The 20,417-nt window shown below is 42.7% G+C and overlaps 1 protein-coding gene across 1 annotated transcript in view; it reads right to left on the bottom strand.

The window, feature by feature from the left end:
* THADA (THADA armadillo repeat containing) overlaps positions 1-17,363 on the bottom strand; it is a 332,219-nt gene extending 314,856 nt beyond the window's left edge. The window contains exons 1-13 of the mRNA XM_058668010.1: positions 17,124-17,363; positions 16,741-16,835; positions 15,702-15,832; positions 13,788-13,936; positions 13,638-13,670; positions 13,353-13,401; positions 11,231-11,418; positions 8,363-8,457; positions 6,776-6,996; positions 5,028-5,719; positions 2,266-2,417; positions 1,630-1,785; positions 858-980 (exon numbers count right to left, since the gene is read on the bottom strand). Coding sequence (XP_058523993.1) covers positions 858-980; positions 1,630-1,785; positions 2,266-2,417; positions 5,028-5,719; positions 6,776-6,996; positions 8,363-8,457; positions 11,231-11,418; positions 13,353-13,401; positions 13,638-13,670; positions 13,788-13,936; positions 15,702-15,832; positions 16,741-16,835; positions 17,124-17,199 — 2,160 coding nt within the window. The 5' untranslated portion in view covers positions 17,200-17,363. The remainder of the gene's footprint in view (positions 1-857; positions 981-1,629; positions 1,786-2,265; positions 2,418-5,027; positions 5,720-6,775; positions 6,997-8,362; positions 8,458-11,230; positions 11,419-13,352; positions 13,402-13,637; positions 13,671-13,787; positions 13,937-15,701; positions 15,833-16,740; positions 16,836-17,123) is intronic.
* Positions 17,364-20,417: the final 3,054 nt, after the last annotated feature.

Here is a 20,417-nt window from a genome sequence, read left to right as displayed (position 1 = left end):
TAAGCAGAGAATCCAGCACACTACTGGGAACTCAATACACACCCTTGTCACTGAATGGCTGCCAGTGAGGCTCCAAGTAACTTGCCCAGCTCTAGAAACTTTCTACCACCCATTCTCAATTGGCTTTTCAGGGCTCAGTTCCCCTCATTCAGCTCACCCATTACCCCTCAGTATCTCACAGGTCATTCACGCTAGTGAATTCACCATTCTCCCAATTTGTGCCTTTCTTACCTACATGCCTTCACTTAAGCTAGTATTAGAGAACAAAACTACTGATTACAGAGTGAAGAGCAGATCTAGACTTCAGTCCTGGCTTTACTATTTACTGGCTGAGCTACCTAGGCTTGGTTACTGCGTTTTAAGTAAGCTCTAATTTTCTCACTAGGTAAATGGGGATACTACTTATTACGTTATTACCCTATAAGCTTTTGTTTTTTGTATTTTACTGGCTATTGTAAGAGAATATGACTATAAGCCATTTTGCAAATGTGAAAGTACTCTAGTTACTTGTACTAGCTATTTAGGCACAGAGTAATCTCCACTACACAGACATCTTTTCCAACTAACATTTTCCTCTCCTCCCCAGCCCTTGGTCTACTGACTGGTGGCACTGTGCCTAGAACACACTGCTACAATAACATCAAACTGAAAACTTCCACAAGCCAAAGGTGATAGTCTACAAATCAGGAGAAGATATTACACCCACAGGACTGATCCAGAGAAAGACTCCAAAACTAATTTTCAAAAAACATATATTCACAAGCAAAAACCAACAGATCTTATGCATACTTTTAATAGTTACTCATAATTGCTTATAGTTGCTTACAAATCTGTACACCCAGAAATATATCACCTACCTTATACTGTTGTAAAGACACAGAAGGATGCTGCTTGCTTGACTCATCTGCTAGTTCACGGCTGGACTTACTTTGCTGTAATTTATAGAGGACCTGGGAACTTTCCCGGATCCTACAAAGCAGCTTTTGGGACAAAGAAAACAAAGCATGTGTGAGCCACAAATTGAACTTGGATGTCAACCTTAAATGAGAAATTTTTCAGAATAAGACTTCATGCTAGAAGAGTGTTACTTTTTCTTTAATTTTCTTATTTTTTAAACTCTTAATATTTTATTGTTTCTTTTTAAGAGAAAATTCACACTTCTGTATTTGAAACAAAAAAACAAAGTATTATTGCAAACCAGAATATGGTCTACTATTTCCTTTAAGTCAGGATGAAACCCAGAAATGGTAGAGTCATTTCTACAACCTGATAGTTCTTCAGCCCATATGTATTCTGTGTAATTAACTCAAACTGAATTAATTAGAAATGGCCTTTGTAAGAGGCCCTAAAAGGTACCATAAGAACACAAAAGCATCCTTCTTCCTATAAACGATCTTCAAATAACCTTAGTCCTTGAGAACTCCAGCTCCAGATTTTATTTCTTTCAAAAGAAGAGCTCAAGATTGATACCAGACAGAAGCTTTATAGTCATAAAATAGGTCACAAAAACGGCATGCTGCATCCCAATCCCATCCCATTCCCACACTACCCAAAAGTAGAGCTTTTTGTAAAAACCATTTCCAGAGCCAACTTCACCATTTGCCTATACTTTCTGATGGGAATTTGTACCTTTTTAAGAAGAGAGCAAATCTGTTGCCGCACCCCTGGAGACTGGCTGTTAAGATTGTATGTGATAAAAAACTGAATCCACCGCATTTCTTCTGTGGATACAATTTCTGTGCTTCGATTGCTTTCACAAAGCAAACCTAAAGTGTCTATTCGTACCTAAAATACATCAAACAGTAAAATGTGAGTTTTTCTAGTGACGTAGACAAAAACCAAATCACCTGAAATGCTTCGTTATTGATGTGAGCTACCAAAGTACAAGGGTAAACTTCTGTTCATCCATACGTACTCAGAAAGACGTCCCAACCCCAAAGATTCTGCAGTTATTGTCTATAATTTTTTTTTTAAAGATATCCACTGGAAATTTATTTTTAAAAAAAAGCAAGAAATTTTAATTCTTATTAATGCACAGTTTCATTTCTTTTTCTCAGAGACCACTTTGCCCCAGCACCTTTTCATTACCAAGCAGTTCTAACGAAGTCTCCTGGTTTGTTTACTACCTCTTGAGAAACTCCTGTCTGTTTCCATTAAGGCACAGACCACTAGAACTGTTGGAGGTACAACACAGAGGTCTCTATATTAGACGGCTAAAGGAATGAAAAACTTGGGGATCCACTCCAAGTTATTCTGATTCCTTACTTGGCAGTGTTGATGAATTAAGCCTTGCTTTATTCTGGCACCAGACACAAGGTTCTCCCAAGCATCAGTTGCTGACTGAAGATGTCCGTGAGCTCTGGCTGTTCGCAGACATGCCATCAAAGCCCCCAGGGCCCCTCTGCTGTTATAAGACCCTAAGGATGAAAAAGATCATTCTAGTTCCCACACCACAGTAACAAAGGAGACAACTTTTACACAGTGACTGCTATAATCTTCAGTTGCCAATAGTCACGCTTCCAATGGCCATCATATTTCAATAAGTAAGTCATACTCTAAACAATTTTATCATAAATTAAAGTTTCTCTGTTAAATACATCTTGACAACAGGATCCTGTACTCTCTACTATTATCCATACCTACAATATCATGTAACACTTAAATAAAAGAATGATGTACTTGGGACTGTTGGCTATAGAATGAGGTACTTGCGACTGTGGCTGAAGCATCATAGTACTGAAATAATATAGGGGAAAAACAGTGAGAGGAAAGACAAATGGGGAGAGTGGAAGGGGAAATCCCTGAGCCTATGACAAATTAAAATTAAATATATATATATATATATATATGTTAATTACAGAAAATAATCAATTAATTAAAATTTCTACTGTAGAGGTCAACGTTGTGGTACAACATATTAAGTTATTGCTTGTTACTAGCATCCATTATTGGAGGGCTGGTATAAATCCTGGATGCCCTGCTTCTGATTCAGTTTCTTACTAATATGCCTGAGAAGGCAGCAGAAGATAGCCCAAGTATACCTGGGTCCCTGACACCTATGTGGGAGTTTTGGCTGGAGTTCCAGGCTCCTGGTTTCAACCTGGACCAGATCTGGCCACTGTAGCAATATCAGGAGAACCAGCTGACGGAAATCTTGCTTCACTGTCTTTCATAGTCTTTCAAATAAATAAACCTCTAAAAAAACAGTTTCAATTCTAAAATAATTTCTTAAAGAGTTATTTATCTGAAAGAGTGACACAGACATTGGGTAGGGTGCTTGTATTACATGGGGCAGCTGAAACCACAATGACACAATGCTGATCCCTAAGTAATCATTATTTAAAACTATTTGATTATTCTTCCATTAATAACTTCAAGTAAACATAACGCCCTTATCATTAGGAATCATCATCTATTTAATAATATTTTTATTTTTTCCTTGATACTTAGAAAACAAACCATCTCCTGATTTAGAAAACAAACCATCTCCTGATTTTGACCTAGATGAGCCGAGCTGTTACAGACACCTGGGAAGTTAAACAGTAATGGAAGAGCATTCTGGCTTTCTCCTGTCATTCTGTCTTTTAAAGAAATAAATAAAAAATAAATCTTTTTTTAACATTTAACTGAGAAGTAAATCAAAGAAAAGTATAAACATTAAAAACCGTAATATAAAACCAAATTACTTTCTTCAAAGAATATGAAAAGCACTTCAATGACTAAGCATTATCATTTCTCTAAATATAAACAGTCAACATGTCTGCATATTTTGGAGTTACTATTTAGTAAAGCAGATACAAAGAGAATTGCAAAGAACCTGATGGATTTAGGAACTAGGACATCAGCCATTTTTAAGGGAACAGGGAGTTCTGTTTCACAGGGTGCCTTGACATAAAAATGAAGGCAATTCTATTATAAAACAAATTCATGCATCCTGGATTTTAGACAGTTCCTCAAACACTCTAGAACAAGTATTGCTAAAAAATAATAAATAAATAATGGCTTATTTTTGGGTACAGATATCAAATTTTCCTTCATCTCACAATTACTCTTCAAAGTACTGTAAGTTTGTAACCATTTGGCTCATATTTCCTAAATTATGGGACAGGACATGCTATTCTCGCTTTGTAACAGACTATAACAACTTTAAGATTTATGAATCTGAATCATTATTCTACCCATTGATTACCAAGCATGCTTTACTGCAGTGACTCCTGAAGGGATGCTGCATTTCAATCCTATTCTAGAAGAATACAGACTAATTCTTGAAGTGATATCCTCAAATTTTGCCTCTACCCTAGAGGCAAAAAATCGCTGCTTTCAATTTACCTCTTTAACCTTACCTAAAACTATTTTTAATTATTATCTCATGTGCCCAATATGGTAGCCTAGCGGCTGAAATCCTTGCCTTGCATGCACCAGGATCCCATATGGACTCAGGTTCGTGTCTTAGCGGCCCCACTTCCCATCCAGCTCCCTGCTTGTGGCCTGGGAAAGCAGGACAGCCCAAAGCTTTGGGACCCTGCACCCACGAGGGAGACCTGGAAGAGGCTCCAGGCTCCTGGCTTCGGATTGGCTCAGCTCTGGCCTTTGTGGTTGCTTGGGGAGTGAATCGTCAAATGGAAGATCTTCCTCTCTGTCTCTCCTCCTCTCTGTATATCTGACCTTCCAATAAAAATAAAACAAATCAAAAAAAGAACTGTATAAGAAAATCTCAAGTGAATAAGAAAATCACATAAGACACACAAAATTTTCCTCCCGTCTGACAACATAAAAACAAATTAACAACTTAATTAAGTGAATTAAAATTTAGTAATAAAGGAAATCTTACTATAGTTTCCCTAAATGGAGTTATTCCTTACCTTGTAGAAATTACTTCAGCCAAAATGCTCTATTCAGCTATGTACAGAAACATCTGTTTCAACCTGAAATACCTACCAATAATATCCTCTTCTACTGTCACAGAAGTCATATCTATATTTAAGTATCATAAACAGAGTGTTAAAATAAAAATCCACTTTTCTTACCCATTTTGGCGTCAATAGAAGTGTGAAGAATCTTGACCATGTAACTTAAGCTTTCAGGGCTGTAATTCAACAATTTTGGCAAGTAATAATCAATTACATAAGATTTCTGGTCCAGGTTTCCTTCACACAGTATATACAGGAGGGGAGAAACCCATGTCTCATGCCATTGGTCAATCCAGGCACTGTCAACAGTCTGAGATTTCAAGTGATTCTTGTGATTTTTAAACATGGTTTCCAAGAGGTCACTTGCATAAGGTACTAATGACTGGTCCCCCATCACCTCTAAGATTTGAGAGGGAATGGTTTTATCTACTGCCAAAATATGTTGGACTCCAATGGACTCCACCAAACAGCCAAGGCATATGTACTTTCCTTTAATATGCCATTCCAGTTGCAGAAGATTCCCCGTCAATCCCGAAAAGAAAGGATCAGAGACCGAATCTGCCCCTTCCACAGTGAGCTGGTGCATGTGGAGAAGATTTCTGAATATGATTTTGGTTTGGTGTCTCAGAGAATCCAATGGATGTTCCCAATGGGTGTAGACATATTCCAAAAGTCTCTGAGCTATGCTTGAATTCCCGTTCAAACTGTCCTTCAGACCCAGGGAACCTGATTCAAGGACCTGTAGGGCTGAATGAGTCCAGGTTGCCAAGATTCTAGACAGAAACATTTCCAGTGTTGCTTCCTTAATCCTGAAAAAAAACAAGCCATCAGCCATAGCACTGTAAGCTGACCAGAAAAAAATTCATTTTATACTCATTTAGACTTTTAGAAATATTAAATACAAAGAATGAACTGAAAACCCACTAGCAAGAAATTACAAACAAAAACCAAACAAACCTCACAAAAATATTTCTGTGAGAATATTTTCATCTTGTAAAAAAATATCCAAAATTGGACACAGGGATACTTTGGGGAGAGCAAGGTAGCTAAAACATTTATAATTAATTGTGACCATGCTTTTCACCAGGGATTTAAAATAAACGAGGATCTAGAATTGGGGAAGGTTAGGACAAATAAAGTTCCTTTCTAGAATGTTGACAATATATTACAGTTATTTGCAGTGATGGCTACCCTCTCTATGAATAAACTAAAAAAATACATATATACCTTGAAGGTGTGAACCACATCCTATAAAAACTATAGCTCCAACTTGTAGAAAATGATTTATAACATTATAGCTTTCCTCTTCTATCTACGGTGTGGTATTTCATTTCAACATTCTGGCAGAAACACCAAAAACAACAAAAGCACAAGGTCCTATGAAGTCAGAAGCCCTAGTCACAGAGTTCCTGGCTTGGGTTCTCAATAGCAATATGCTCTTACGTAAGTCACCTTTCTAAATTTCACTTTCTCTCTCAACAAAATGGATTTCTTTTCCTATCCACCTGACAAGTTAAGATCAGATCACATTGGATGACCAATCTCACAGTTCTTCTTGAATTCTAAAGCACTATACATATGAGTATAGAAATTCTTATAGTACTAAGAAATACTAGCATAGAGATGGAAATGTTGAAATTAATTTTTGAAATTTTCACTGCAGGTTAATCTGCCCCAGTAATTTCTGTAACTCTCCAGTGTGCTTTACCTTGGCTTTTCCTTCACTCACTTCATTCCTTATATAGCCATCACATTTAAGATTTACTTTTTCAATTTTCACTGAATACTAAGGATGCTCACTCAGCTGCATCTCTGAAATGACTTACAAGCAAACCAAAATACGATACAGCAGCAGCAAAACTCACTGTGAATTCAAGGTGAATAAAACATGTGCAGTATCCAATAGCAGGGCCTCCCCACTCAGACCCAATCTCCCACCCTGCCAGTCCAGCATGGCCAGTGTCCCCTGGCACAGGAACAGGAGAGCGGATCCAGAAAGACTGGCACAACAAAGGCTCTTGCAGCTGCCCAGGAACCAGTCGGGGATGCTGCTGCAATCCACGGAACGGAGTAGCAGACTGCTAATCTGCAAAGGTACAAACAGCTACAATTTAGAAAGCCCTTAAAACATCTCAAGAGATATTTCAAAATATACACCCAAAAATCTTTTTCTCCTGAAACATAAACAGAAACAAACCTAAAAAATAAAAACTTCCACAAATACTGAAATTACTAATATTAAAAAGAAAAAAAAAAAAAAAAGAAAGAGAAATGGGGCCAGTATTGTAGTGCAGGAGCTTAAAGATGCTACATGCAATGCTAGTAACCTAATATGTGTGCCGGTTCATATTCTAGCTGCTCTACTTCTGATCCATTTCCATGCCAATGGTCTAGAAAAACAGCCTTGGATGGTCCCTGCTATCCACATGGGAGACCAGGCTTTAGTCTGGCCCAGCCTTGGCCACTGCAGCCATCCAAGGAGTAATCCAGTAGGTACAAAATTTTCAGTCTCTCTCTCTCCCTTACTCTGCTAACTCTGACTTTTAAAATAAGTAAATAAATAAAAAGGGGAAATTAAATCAAAGTTTATGAATCCTTTTATTGATCTGACTGTAGAACATAACACACTGCCATCTACAGGTGGATGAGCTAAATGTTTTGATAAAAAATTTTCAATATCATCCAATAATTACTCTATGTGATCTAACACAATCGTGCATATATGTATTTTTTTAAGTTAGGTAAAAAGATAAAGTTGCTCATAAGAAATACAAGTATGGTAGCCTAAATTATCAATTAATTTTTTCTGTGTAGATCAAACACTAACCAACTGACTTTTGAACATTTCGTTACATCATTAAAATCGCATATTTATCAGAAAGCAATTACTGCATATATCTATGTATTAATTTCTGTACAATTTGAATATTATAAATATTATTTATGATACTGAGAGGCGGAAATGAATAAACAGCAGTAGAAAAACTCAGATATATACCAAAAATGATGCTGTTAATCATCTTTTTGAGGTGGGTTTAAACGTAACTTTTTTTTTTTTCGCTTTATCCAAATTTTTGTAGTTGTCTTATTTTAAGGGAAAACAGCAATCAGAAAGATCTCAACTATGAAAAAACATATTCTTTAAATTCATGTCTTTTAAAAAATGTAAAAATACACATCTAACTCTCAGATGGCTGCAGCAGACTGTGGTCAAAGCCAGGGACAAGGAGCGTCTTTTGGGTCACTTGCATAGGCAGCAGAAGTACAAATACCTGGGCCTCTTACACTGCCTTCTCAGGCCATTAGCAGGGCACCAGATCAGAAACAGAACAGCCATCACCCAACCTGCACTTAGAGGTGATATGGGACACTGGCATCACAGGTGGTGGTTTTAACCCCAACACCATGATACCAGCTCCTGTAAAACAACTATAATATGGAGACACACTTACCAAATAAGGAAGTTTTTCAGATGGATGGAACATAGTCTTAATAAAAAGAATAACAGCTAATCCAGATGTGCTCTGAATAGTCTGTAGGAGGTCATCTGTTTGGCAGAAAGACAGAGACAGCATGTATCAAAAGATTCTGGTACAGTGAAAAGAACAGATGTGTCAGGGTCAAACAGTCCTGGGAATGACTTGGAGCTGGACCGCTTCCTAGAGCAAAATTTAGACAAATTCAGCTTGTCTCCTCCACAAAATCAAGAACTACAGCTCCTCTCTGACACCGTCATTGTAATGTCTATACACAAGCAATGAACACAGAACTTTCAATAGTCAATAAATATGATTCTAGGACCAGCATCAAGGAATGCAGGTAAAGCTATGATCTACAGAGGTGGCATCTCATATGGATACCCATTTGACTCCTTCCTACTCTACTTCTGATCCAGCTCCCTGGCTAACGCACCTAAGAAAACAGCAGAAGATGCCTCAAAGTGCTTGGGCCTCTGTACCCACGTGGGACACACAAAAGAAGCTCCTGGCTTAAGCCTGGCCCAGCCCGAGCTATTGGGGCCACGTAGGAAGCGAAACAGCAGATGCAAGACATCTCTCTCTCTCTGCAATAATTCTACTTTTCAAGTAAATAAAACATTTTTTTAAAATGTTCCAATTAGGGCCCGGAGGCGTGGCCTAGCAGCTAAAGTCCTCGCCTTGAAAGCCCCGGGATCCCATATGGGCGCCGGTTCTAATCCCAGCAGCTCCACTTCCCATCCAGCTCCCTGCTTGTGCCCTGGGAAAGCAGTCAAGGACGGCCCAATGCATTGGGACCCTGCACCCACGTGGGAGACCCAGAAGAGGTTCCTGGTTCCCGGCTTCGGATCCGCGCGCATCGGCCCGTTGCGGCTCACTTGGGGAGTAAATCATCGGACGGAAGATCCTCCTCTCTGTCTCTCCTCCTCTGTGTATATCTGGCTGTAATAAAATGAATAAATCTTTAAAAAAAAAATGTTCCAATTAAAAAAAAGGATAAATGTGATTCCTTTCTCCTCTAACATCCACTCTCTTCATCTCCACGGTCTCCTAAAACAACTAGCAGCACCACCACCTGTCCCCACCCCTCCACAGGTGTCTCTATCCCAACTCCCATGTGCAAATACTTTCCAGGAAAGAGATGATAGGGCTGTTGTAAAGAAGCCACATTAAAGTTAATTGCGAACTTGGCTACTGCTGGCACTGTACTCAAAGCAACTCAACAATCAGACACAAAATTTCCTTCTGGCAAAATCTATACTAGCTTTTGATAACAGAAGGGTTTATACAATCTTATAAGTACGACAGACAGCCCCTGTAATTTGTGTATGAAATATCCATTCTGTCCTGCATTCCTAATAACACTGTGACTCTGACTGGGACAGCCCAACAAAAGAAAACGCACTTGCTTCCTCAATCTTTATGGCAACTAAAAGCAGTCACGTAAGAATTCAGACCAATGAGACCCAAGCAGAAGTCTCTGGGATATTCTTATTTTTCCTGATTGAAGGTAAGGACAAAACTGGCCCTTCTTCCTGCCTTGGACACAGACATGATGGCTGGAGTTACAGCAACCATTTGACAACCAGAAGGCAACAAACACGTGGGTGTAAAAGCTAACACACTAAAGACAGTAGAGCAGAAAGGCTGAAGATGAATGGGCTTTACAGCTCCAGCAGCTCAGGATCACCTGTCTCTGAACTTCTTGCTAAGTTAGAAGGGAGAGGAGGCACACTGGTCTGAGTCCCCTAAGCTCAATTTTATCTTATTTGCAGCTAAATATTTTACCAAAAATGAAGCTTCAAAATACTGGAGAATGGCATTCACTGGGTGCCATCAACTTCTCAGAAAAGAAGTTGTCTCATATTAAAATCATGTCTTCTCCACATATCACAAAATAAAGCTTTTTAAATCTTTTGATTTAAAAAAATTGTTTTGATTAAATATTTTAGAGCCTGGCACGGTGGCCTAGCAGCTTAAGTCCTCTCCTTGAATGCACCAGGATTCCATATGGGCACCGGTTCTAATCCCGGCAGTTCTACTTCCCATCCAGTTCCCTGCTTGTGGCCTGGAAAAGCAGTCGAGGATGGCCCAAAACCTTGGCATCCTGCATCGGTGTGGGAAACCAGGAAGAAGCTCCCGGCTCCTAGCTTCAGACCAGCTCAGCTCTGGCCACTGCAACCACTTGGGGGGTGAAACAGTGGATGGAAGATCTTTCTGTCTGCCTCTCCTCTCTGTAAATCTGACTTTCCGGGCCCGGCGGCATGGCCTAGCAGCTAAAGTCCTCGCCTTCAACGCACCGGGATCCCATATGGGCGCCGGTTCTAATCCCGGCAGCTCCACTTCCCGTCCAGCTCCCTGCTTGCGACCTGGGAAAGCAGTCGAGGATGGCCCAAAGCTTTGGGACCCTGCACCTGCGTGGGAGACCTGGAGGAGGTTCCAGGTTCCCGGCTTCGGATCCACGCGCATCGGCCCGTTGTGGCTCACTTGGGGAGTGAATCATCGGACAGAAGATCTTCCTCTCTGTCTCTCCTTCTCTGTGTATATCTGGCTGTAATAAAGTGAATAAATCTTTAAAAAAAAAAAAATCTGACTTTCCAATAAAAACAAACAAATCTTTTTTAAAACTTAAATATTTTCTGGAAAATCTATGTGGTATGTTTAAGTGACTTTATTTACTTTCTTAATTCCTAAGATTCTAAGCTAAAAGAAAAGTGGAAAAAATCAATCAATAGATACAAATGTAAACATATAAATACACCAAATACATACTTCATACCACTATCAGGAAAACCTGATTAATCCTCAGCAAAATAGCCATCATTTGTATCCTGTTACACTTACCATCACTTAAAAACTTGGTGAAAATACTCAGCAATCCACACATACTGTGCCATATGGGAGAACTGGAAGTCTTCAAAAGACTTCCCTGGAAACCTTGTACTTTCTGTATTAACATCACCGAAACTCTAATGCCTACCAACAAGTCATTCATCAACTGTGTTTGAACAATATGATTCCCAGCAAATTTTCTACAAAGAAGAGAAGACATTATTACAAAAGGGAATTCAAATACAATTGTTAACACTTCTAGCCTTCTGAAAAATAAACATGCTCCTCAATCACAGGGTGAAAAACCAATGATATGCCAAGCTGGTCTGCAATACCTGCAGGCACATGTGACATCCAGGACTGGGAACAGGCCTGGTAGAAGAACTTTCAGGGTAGGCAGAGGTTTCCACTGGGAAAGTGGAAACTTGAAAGTGGAAACTGCAGCACTTGAAAGCATTCATGTGGGCTAGGTCTAGGGACAGGTCAGGCTGGGCCAGGCCATAGTATCTACTGGCACGCATGAGAGCTAGGACATGGTATGGGCCATGCCCTGATGGGCTAGGTTACAACACCTGGCAGCAAGACCTGAGACTGTGGGTAGGCCACGCCAGGCTGGGCTGAAGTACCCACCAACATGTATAAGATCTGGATTGTGAAGGGTCCTGGTACAGGAATTTGCAGGACTCTCCTGCTAGGCTACAGCACCTGCTGGTGAGTGCGGTATCTGAGGCTGAGGGCAGAACAAGGTGAGTAAGGCTGCAGCACCCATCAACGCGTGTAGGCCAGATTTCTAAGCAAGCCAGACTGTTTTAGGCTCCAGGACCTACCAGCACTTGCAAGAGCCAAAATGGGTATGGGTCAGGCTAGGCTAGGTGGTAACATACCCCAGCAAGAGCCAGAACCAATGTGGGCTAGTCAGGATAGGCTGCAATACCCACCAGTGAGTGTTAGGACTAGGGTCTAGCCATATCAGGCTAGATCACAGCACCCACCAGCACACTTGAGCTCCGGGCTAGGAACAGGCCTCATCGGTTAACTTGGACAATTCCCCTGCTAGGCTGCAGCTCCTGCTGGTGAGTTCAAGAGCTGAACTTGAGGAACTTGAGAGCAGGCCAGGCCAGGCTAGGCTGTAGCACCCATGGGTATATGTGAAAACCGGGTTTGGGAGTAGGCTGGTCTGGGACAGTCTACAGCACACACAGGCACAACTGGGAGCAAGGATAGGGTGCAGGCCAAGCCAGATTGGACTACAACTTCCACTAGTTCACGTGAGGGCTGGGGGTGGGCTAGGCTGGGCTAGTTAGGCTGATGTACCTGCCAGCAAGAGCTGGGACTGTGGGCTGGCCAAGCTGAGCCAGGCTGTAGTAGCACCTGCTGGCAAATTCCAAGACTGGGAGCAGGCCATCTCAAACTGAGGCATAGCACCCACTGACAGGTGTAAGACCAGGAGCTGAGAGTGGGCCTGGTAGGAGAGCTTCAGGGACTCCCTTGCTGGACTTTTACTTCCACTGGTGCGCATGAGATCTGGGATTGGGGACAGGCCAGTATGAGGGTGGACCAGGTCAGGCTAGGCCGCACACCTGCCGCCAAGTGCCACAACTGGTGCAAATTATGTCAGGCTGGACCTCAGTATTCCCTAGTAGGCGCAAGCTCTGGAGCTGGGAGCAGGCCTGATAAGGGAACTGTGGGCACTCCCCTGCTGAATTGCAGCTCCCACTGGTGATCATGAGAGCCACATCTGGGGGAAGGTTAGGCTGGTCAAGGCAACAGCACCCATCAGCATGTGGGCCAGGCTGAGCAAAGGTGCAATACCCACAGGTACGCATGAGAGCCAAATGGATGCAAGAAGGATTGAACCAAACCACAGAACAAGCCAGCACATGCAAAAACCAGGACCAGGATAGGCCTGGTCAGAATTATTGGGGGTTGCCCCAACAAGGTCATGGCACTCCCTAGTAGGCATGAAGGCTGGACCTAATGCAGGATGACCTGGCCTAAGCTGGGGTGCAGCCTCTATCAGTTCACATGAGATGGGGCTGGTGGGAGAACTTCGTACTGATTGTTTTTCTGTAGATAATCAACATACAAACGATCCAAGTGTGCACACACAAGCATGCAAATACACAACACTTGCCTGTTTTCTTCCAGAATTTCAACTAAACTCTTCTGCAGAAAATAAAGCACTGGAACAAAAACATAATGACAAACCAGTGTTTAAAACCATGAACTGCAATCCCAGTATAAAAAAATTTGACATCATTATTACCTAAAATGGTATCACAATGTAGAAGCAGACATTGGAAACAATGGAGAGGAGGAACAGGTTTACCGGTTATCTATCAACTAACAGGAAATCTAAGCGATCCAGTTCCAATGACTCATACAGTCACCTCTCGGAACAAAGCCGAATATGACTTACCATTTTTAAGCAGATTATTAACACTTGTTCTGCCTGTGGGGGGAAAAACATTAACATTGATAAGGAGTTTCAGGACCAAAGCAAACATTTAAAAGCACCAATGCAACAAACGATAGGGCCAGAGCAAGTACTGAAAAAGTAATAGCTTACCCAAGTCAAAGTTCTCCACACAGGAAGATATATTGTCAAATACTTTCCTATAAGAATATATATCAGTGGTATTCAATTCTTCCCCAAGACGAAAAGTAAAACTTTGAACAGCCTCAGTAAGACAAAATTCAGGTAGGCCATTTAGTGAGCTAGAAAAAGAACCAAATATTAAAAATCTGACAGCCTGATACTACTGAATATGTCGGGAGGAAGGAGAATCAAACAAATACAGGAATATTAAACTAAGCCTTCAAAATATAGCCAGAAAAGAAGAACCTCACACCACCATCCCTGCAATTCCCAGGCTCTCACCTGGTCTCTGACCGTCCTGCTTCTCTCTCATCCTCTAGAGAGATGTCAATCAAGGTGATCCTACCAAAATACTTCACTTTGCTGCCAAAAAACCTCTAACAACTTCCTTCTCAAAGTAGTAGCCAAATGCTTACAATGACCTACAAGATGCTATGCCATCTGACCCACCATTAGCTGTCTTACTGGTCTTACTCCTTAGACACATAGCTCTAGCTACAAGCGGACCCCTGTGTCCCCTGCAGAGAGCATGGTCTCAAGGATCCGCTGCTCCTGCTCATGTGCATATGGGGTGGTAGCAAGCAACAACTTAAGCAACAGGGTCCCTGCCACTCACATGGGAGAGCCAGACCTGCTCAAGCTCCAGCTGCTATGGGCATTTGAGGAGAGAACCAGCAACTGGGGGATCTTTCCTCTCTCACTCTCACTCTATTCATCTCTCTATCTTTCAAACTGATTTCTTTTTAAGCCAAAAGAGAAAAAGCTAAGTTGACTACTATTATCAAGGAAAGTGAGATGGGCCAGAACAAGTAAAACAGCAACCTCACTCTCTATTTTATAAACTGCTGTAGTCATTAAAATTTTCACGTTGAGCATATTCTGGCATTTCTGCCTAAACTGTGCAAATAAATATTTAAAACAAGGACCAAAAAAGTCATGGGAAAGATATAACCAATAAATTGGGGTTGTATTTGGCCTAACAGTTATAAAAACAGGTTACGAGGTCCATGTCCCACAGCAGAATGCCTGGGTTTGATACCAGAGTCCAGCTTCCTGCTAACGCGGCAAGTGGGAAGCAGTAACTGAACTCGGGTTCCTCCCAGCCCTGGGAGACCCTGACTGAGTTCTAGGCTTCCAGCCGCAGCAGCAGTCAGCCCCGGCGATGCCCAGTCACTGCAGGCATGTGAAGAACGAAAAGCTGGCGGGAGTGCTCTCGCTCCACCTTTACAACAAGCGAAACTTGAAAAAATTTTTAAATTTTAAGCATAATTTGAGGCCAGTGTTACTGCTGCTTAGCCAGTGTGACAGCAGCCAATGTCACAGTACGTTAGTTTGATTTCCAGCTGCTCCACTTCCAATCCAGCTCCCTGCTAATGCCTTAAAAAGAGCCGAGGATGTCCCATGTGCTTGGCCTGCACCATGTGGGAGACCTGGATGAAACGCCTGGCTCCTAGTTTCAGCCTGGCCCAGCCCCAACTGTTGCAGCCATCTGGGGAATGAACCAGATAAAACACCTCAATCTCCATCTGTCTATAATACTGCTTTTCAATAAATCTTAAAAATAATAATAAACATAAACAGACCAAAACAGATGTCAGTAAATTATGCCCATAACAAAGCCCACAGCCTGTTTTTAAAGGCCTGTCCCTAAGGGGGCTTTTTACATTTTTTGGCTTTTTATATTTTAGAAAAAAGTATTTAGAAAATTAATATTCTAGAAAACGTATTATTTATTTTAGAAATTATTTATATAGAAAATTTACGTTTTAGAAAAAATATTTAGAAAAAAGACATTATGTAAAGTTTTAGACTATCAATAAAAAACTATGGTCACTTTAAGTCAAATTCAACATTTATAACTCAGAATTTCTGGTTTTCCCTTACCTTGCCAACACTTTCTTCAACGGATTCTTTAAACTCAGAGAAAAATAAATGCTTGCTAAGATACTGAAGCAGCTTCGAATTGTGGGATCACATACACTATTTTTATCTATCTTCTCCAGTAAAGGCACAATCTATAATTAAACAAAAAAAATCACAATAATCCTTTCTAATATCAAGTATTACAAAGTAATAGTCGCAGGCATGTGTAAATTCTCCATCACAATTCAACACAGCCCTGGGAAGGATACTAATTGTTCGATAAATGTCCAAATTCCCTCCAGATCCCTTTGCATAGAGAATCACAATCTGAGACTGATTTAATGGACACAAAATCTGCAGCACTACTTAAAAACTGGAGATACATTTAATTACCTTCTAAACCAATGAAGCCACAGCTCAAATGGTAAAATCCACTATTGAAACACTAATAAGGATAATCTTGATATTTTAAATGAAATTTTAAGTGTACTTGTAAAAACCTTTGATTAATTTTTTACAAGAGCGCTGGCACCGTGGCACAGTAGGTTAAGCTGCTGCTCATGACACCAGCATCCCAGATGAGAGTGCCAGTTCCAGTTACAGCGGCTACGCCTCTGATCCAGCTCCCCGCGTGAATGCACGTGGGTAAGCAGGGTAGACGGCCAGAGCACTTGGACCCCTGCCACCCATGTGAGACCAGGGTGGAGTGTCCCTCGCTTTGTAACCATTGCGCAGTGAACAGTAGATGAAAGATCTCTCCCTTTCTGACACTGTGCCTTCAAACAAAGACACAAATCATTTTAAAAAGTATACCCATGAAAGAGATACAACCACCTCCTATCTATTTACAGCTCACTTACTGTAAAAGTCTGAATATAGCTCCTACTGCAGCTTTAAATGAAAGCTGCTTCTATACTAAACAGAAAAGGGGAAAAAAAATCTATTCTTTAATGACAAATTGATATTAGATGATTGGAAAACAAAATTATCAGTCAAATTTCAAATCCACGACAACATAAAAATTCTGAAGACACATGCCTGAAGACCAACGGGCCCTTACCTGTTTGACACAATGGATTTGTGACACTCCATCCGTGAGCTGGACACACCGCAACAGTAAGGAAGCTAGGTTCTTCCCCTCTGCGTCAGCAAAAGCTGCAGGACACACACACACAAGATCCCAAAGCTTACCCCAGGGATGAATGTGTCTTTGGTAAACATTCCACAAATAATTAAGCTTACAAATGAAAAAAAATGGTAGAAGTTAGTGTTGAATTAAAATTTTTACAATATTGTTTTACAAGCAACACTGAATTATAAGAAACACAGAAAAATGGAGTTTAAACAAGTACTGCGGGGTCTTAAGAGATGAACACGTTCTGCATGCAACCTAAAACAAAAACCGCATGTCCGTCTCATAAACGGGAAGCAGCAATCACGTACATTTCAGAGTCTCCAGGTCCTGGTGATACACGGTCAGTGCAGCCACTTGCGTGTCTTTCTTCTTCTTGACTCCCATTTTCAACCAACTTCACAGCTGTCAGTACGAGAAAGAGGAATTTGAGGCTCTGTCTGATGGAGGTTTCTCCACCTCAGCACTACTGACATTGTGACCTAGGTGAGTCTGCACTGAGGGCTGTTGGCCTATACATCCTAGCAGGTGTAAAACATCTTTGGCCTTGACCACAAGAACCCAGGAGCACCCTCCTCTTCACCCAACTTGAAACTACCAGAAAGTCTCCCAAAATTGCCAAATTCCCCCTCTGGAGCAAAACTGCCTCGGTGGGGGGGAGTCACTGCTACAAAGATTTACCTATGAAAAACAACAGTTTGGGGCCCCTTACAATGGCCAATGGTTGGATTGGCTAATCCTCTCCCTTCAAGCACCAGGATCCCATATGGGCACTCATCCCTAGCCAGCCGCAACCCCTTGTGCAAGCCCCAAGCCAGAGGTGTCCCAGCTCTGCAAACTAACCTGCCACTGCCTTTCTCTCTGGTGTCATCTCGCTCCCCTCTTCAGCACCTCTGGGCGTCCCCGCTTCCTCCTAAGGCTCCAATCCCCTCCAAAAGTGGGAATGTTGTGCAATAGTGTTGTGGCCTAAAATCCATCCCTCACACCCCACAGCCACAAACCCTGCATCTTTGGTCTCTGCTCAAGTACCACCTAAGAGAAGTCTCCCAGGCCCAGTGTGATGGCCTGGTGACTAAAGTCCTCTCCTCGAATGTGCTGGGATCCCATATGGGTGCCATTTGTGTACTGCCTGCCCATCTTCCCCAATTCCCTCCCTGCTTGTGGCCTGGGAAAGCACTGAAGGACGGCCCAAACCTTGGGACCCTACACATACATGGGGAGAGCTAGAGGAAGCTCCTGGCTCCTGGCTTCGGATTGGCTCAGCTCTGGCCATTGCGGCTGTAAGGCACCCTAAAAGGGAAAACCTTACTGTCTGTCTCGAGAGAGTGTGTTTCCCCCAATGACCACCGAAGACGAGGCTTGATGCAAAAGCAAGAGGCTTTATTTGATTACCGGCGTGCTGGGGCCGGGGCCAGTTCCTCAAGCAGGAGCCTGAGCACACCGACCCCGAGTCCTTTAATTACATTCTTTTTAAAGGCTAAGTCACAAGCAGGGAGGGGGGGAGTCACACAATTAGAGGCTTTCCACTCCCAGGCCATAATTCTTGAGATGCCCATTCTAAGACCTCTCAGGTTTCTGGGCTATATTTCCTGAGACCCTTCCCATGCCTGTCCTGAGACCCTTCCCATGACCTCATCAGGATACAGCTGCAGGAGCCCCTTATCTCTCAGGCTCACAGGTCAAGTTTAGACTTCCTTACTCCCCTCCCTAATCATAAAATGCCTGTTCAGCTATTCACTCTTCTCCACCGCAAGCAGACTACAGCAGGCAAAAAACATTTTAGCAGAATATAGAAAGCAAAAGCAAGTTAAATCCTCTGGCCTTCCAATTCTGAATATTTCTTTTCACGGCCACTTGGGGAATGTGAATCAGTGCACAGATCTTTCTCTCTCCTTCTCTCTGTAAATCTGACTTTCTAAAATAAAAAAGTAAATAAACAAAAAACTCTTTAAAAAAGTGAGAGACAAGTCTCCCAAGAGTGTCTTAGCTAACACATCACTCTGACACACACACCATCTCCATCACTTCACAGCACCTAGAGCTACCTGAAATCATGTGACTTTTACATGGCAATTGTCTGACTCCCCAAGTGATAAACTCCACAAAAGCAACAACTGCAATGTTCATCACTTTAATTCTCAATTCCTATCACAATATCTAAATATATTAATTAATAAATTGATGAAATGGCTTAAGTAACAAACTATGGTCAGAGATGATCAAGAAGGAATATATACAGAAAGATACATGATCTGGTACCTAAGTGACTGGCTAGCCCTATCCCCAAGGAACCCCACACTCCATTTGGGAAGGAAAAAAAAAATCAACACAGTAATGACACATAAGCAATCACTTAACAAAACAATGCTATTAAAAACGGAAGCAGCCACAAAAGCATTGAGAAGCTGGATGGAGAGGGATAACTTAAAGCCCACGTACTAGGGAAGTGACCATGGGGCTGAGAAGGTAACCCGGGAGACTGCTCCCTACGGAATGGCCAGCAAGTGTCCAGAGGAAATGAGACTCCCCGTTAGGGAAAATCCTTGTGTCCACCCTAAGACGCCAGGGAAGCGGCCAGAAGGTGCCCAGCAAACTCAGCTCCTGGGGCCCACTTCACACCCTTCTGGCGGACTCCCACAAAGATGCTCGGAAGGGCATTTCGAACCACGTGGAGTCTGCGATGACAGTGAATACACTCAACGCGCTGTCTCCATGGAGACCTACGCGACCGGAAACCAGTTTCAGAGCAACCAAATTCCGGCGGTACCCAAAGACAGGAACTGGGGAGAACCGCCAGGCAGCCCCCAGCACTCCGGCTGGCTGGGCCGCGCCGAGCAGCGCGCCACCGCGGGTCTGACAGACAGCACGCCCGGGAGCCGAACCTCGTGCCTGTGGACGGCCGTCCAAGCCGAGCCGCCTCCGTCCTGACGAGTCCCGGAAGCTGCTCGAATCCTACCGCGTCTCCGGGGTCCGCAACGTGATCCGCGATCGACTACCGGGTCGGCGAGAAGGGCTGCCGGTGGAATCCTCGCGATAGCGAGCGGGTGCAGCTCCTCCAGTCAGGAGGCCGCTCGGCCCGGATGTCACCGCGGATGGGCGTGGCGAGCGGAGCCGGCGGGTAGAGGCCGCGGAGCCCGCGGCCCGGGGTCGGTCCTCTCCCGCGCGTTCCCGGCACTCGCCTGGCAGAGGAGGTGAGCAGCTTTAAAGGGGGCCTTCCACACCGGACACGGAGAAGCGTTTATCTGGGGTGTTCTGACCAACATCGTTTTACCCCACACCACCTTGATAACTTTTAAATCGTCACAGTCCTGAGTTTTCTGTGATCGCTGGTTCACTCCCCAAATGGCTACTATGGCTGGAGCTGAGCTGATCCCAAGTCAGGAGCGTCTTCTAAGTCTCCCACGTGATTACAGGGACCCAAGACTTTGGGCCGTTCTCCACTGCTTTCCCAGACCATAAGCAGGGAGCTGGATGGAAAGTGAAACAGCCAGGACATAATCTGGCACCCAGGTGGGATGCTGGAGCAAATCGGTGGTGGATTAGCCTACAACGCCATGGCACCAAGAGGAGAGATTTGAAGCCAGAGGGACCTGGCCAGGTCACTA

This window comes from Ochotona princeps, chromosome 8 (assembly GCF_030435755.1).
Source record: "Ochotona princeps isolate mOchPri1 chromosome 8, mOchPri1.hap1, whole genome shotgun sequence".
Lineage (NCBI taxonomy): Eukaryota > Metazoa > Chordata > Mammalia > Lagomorpha > Ochotonidae > Ochotona > Ochotona princeps.
This window is presented reverse-complemented; position numbering and strand designations above follow the sequence as displayed.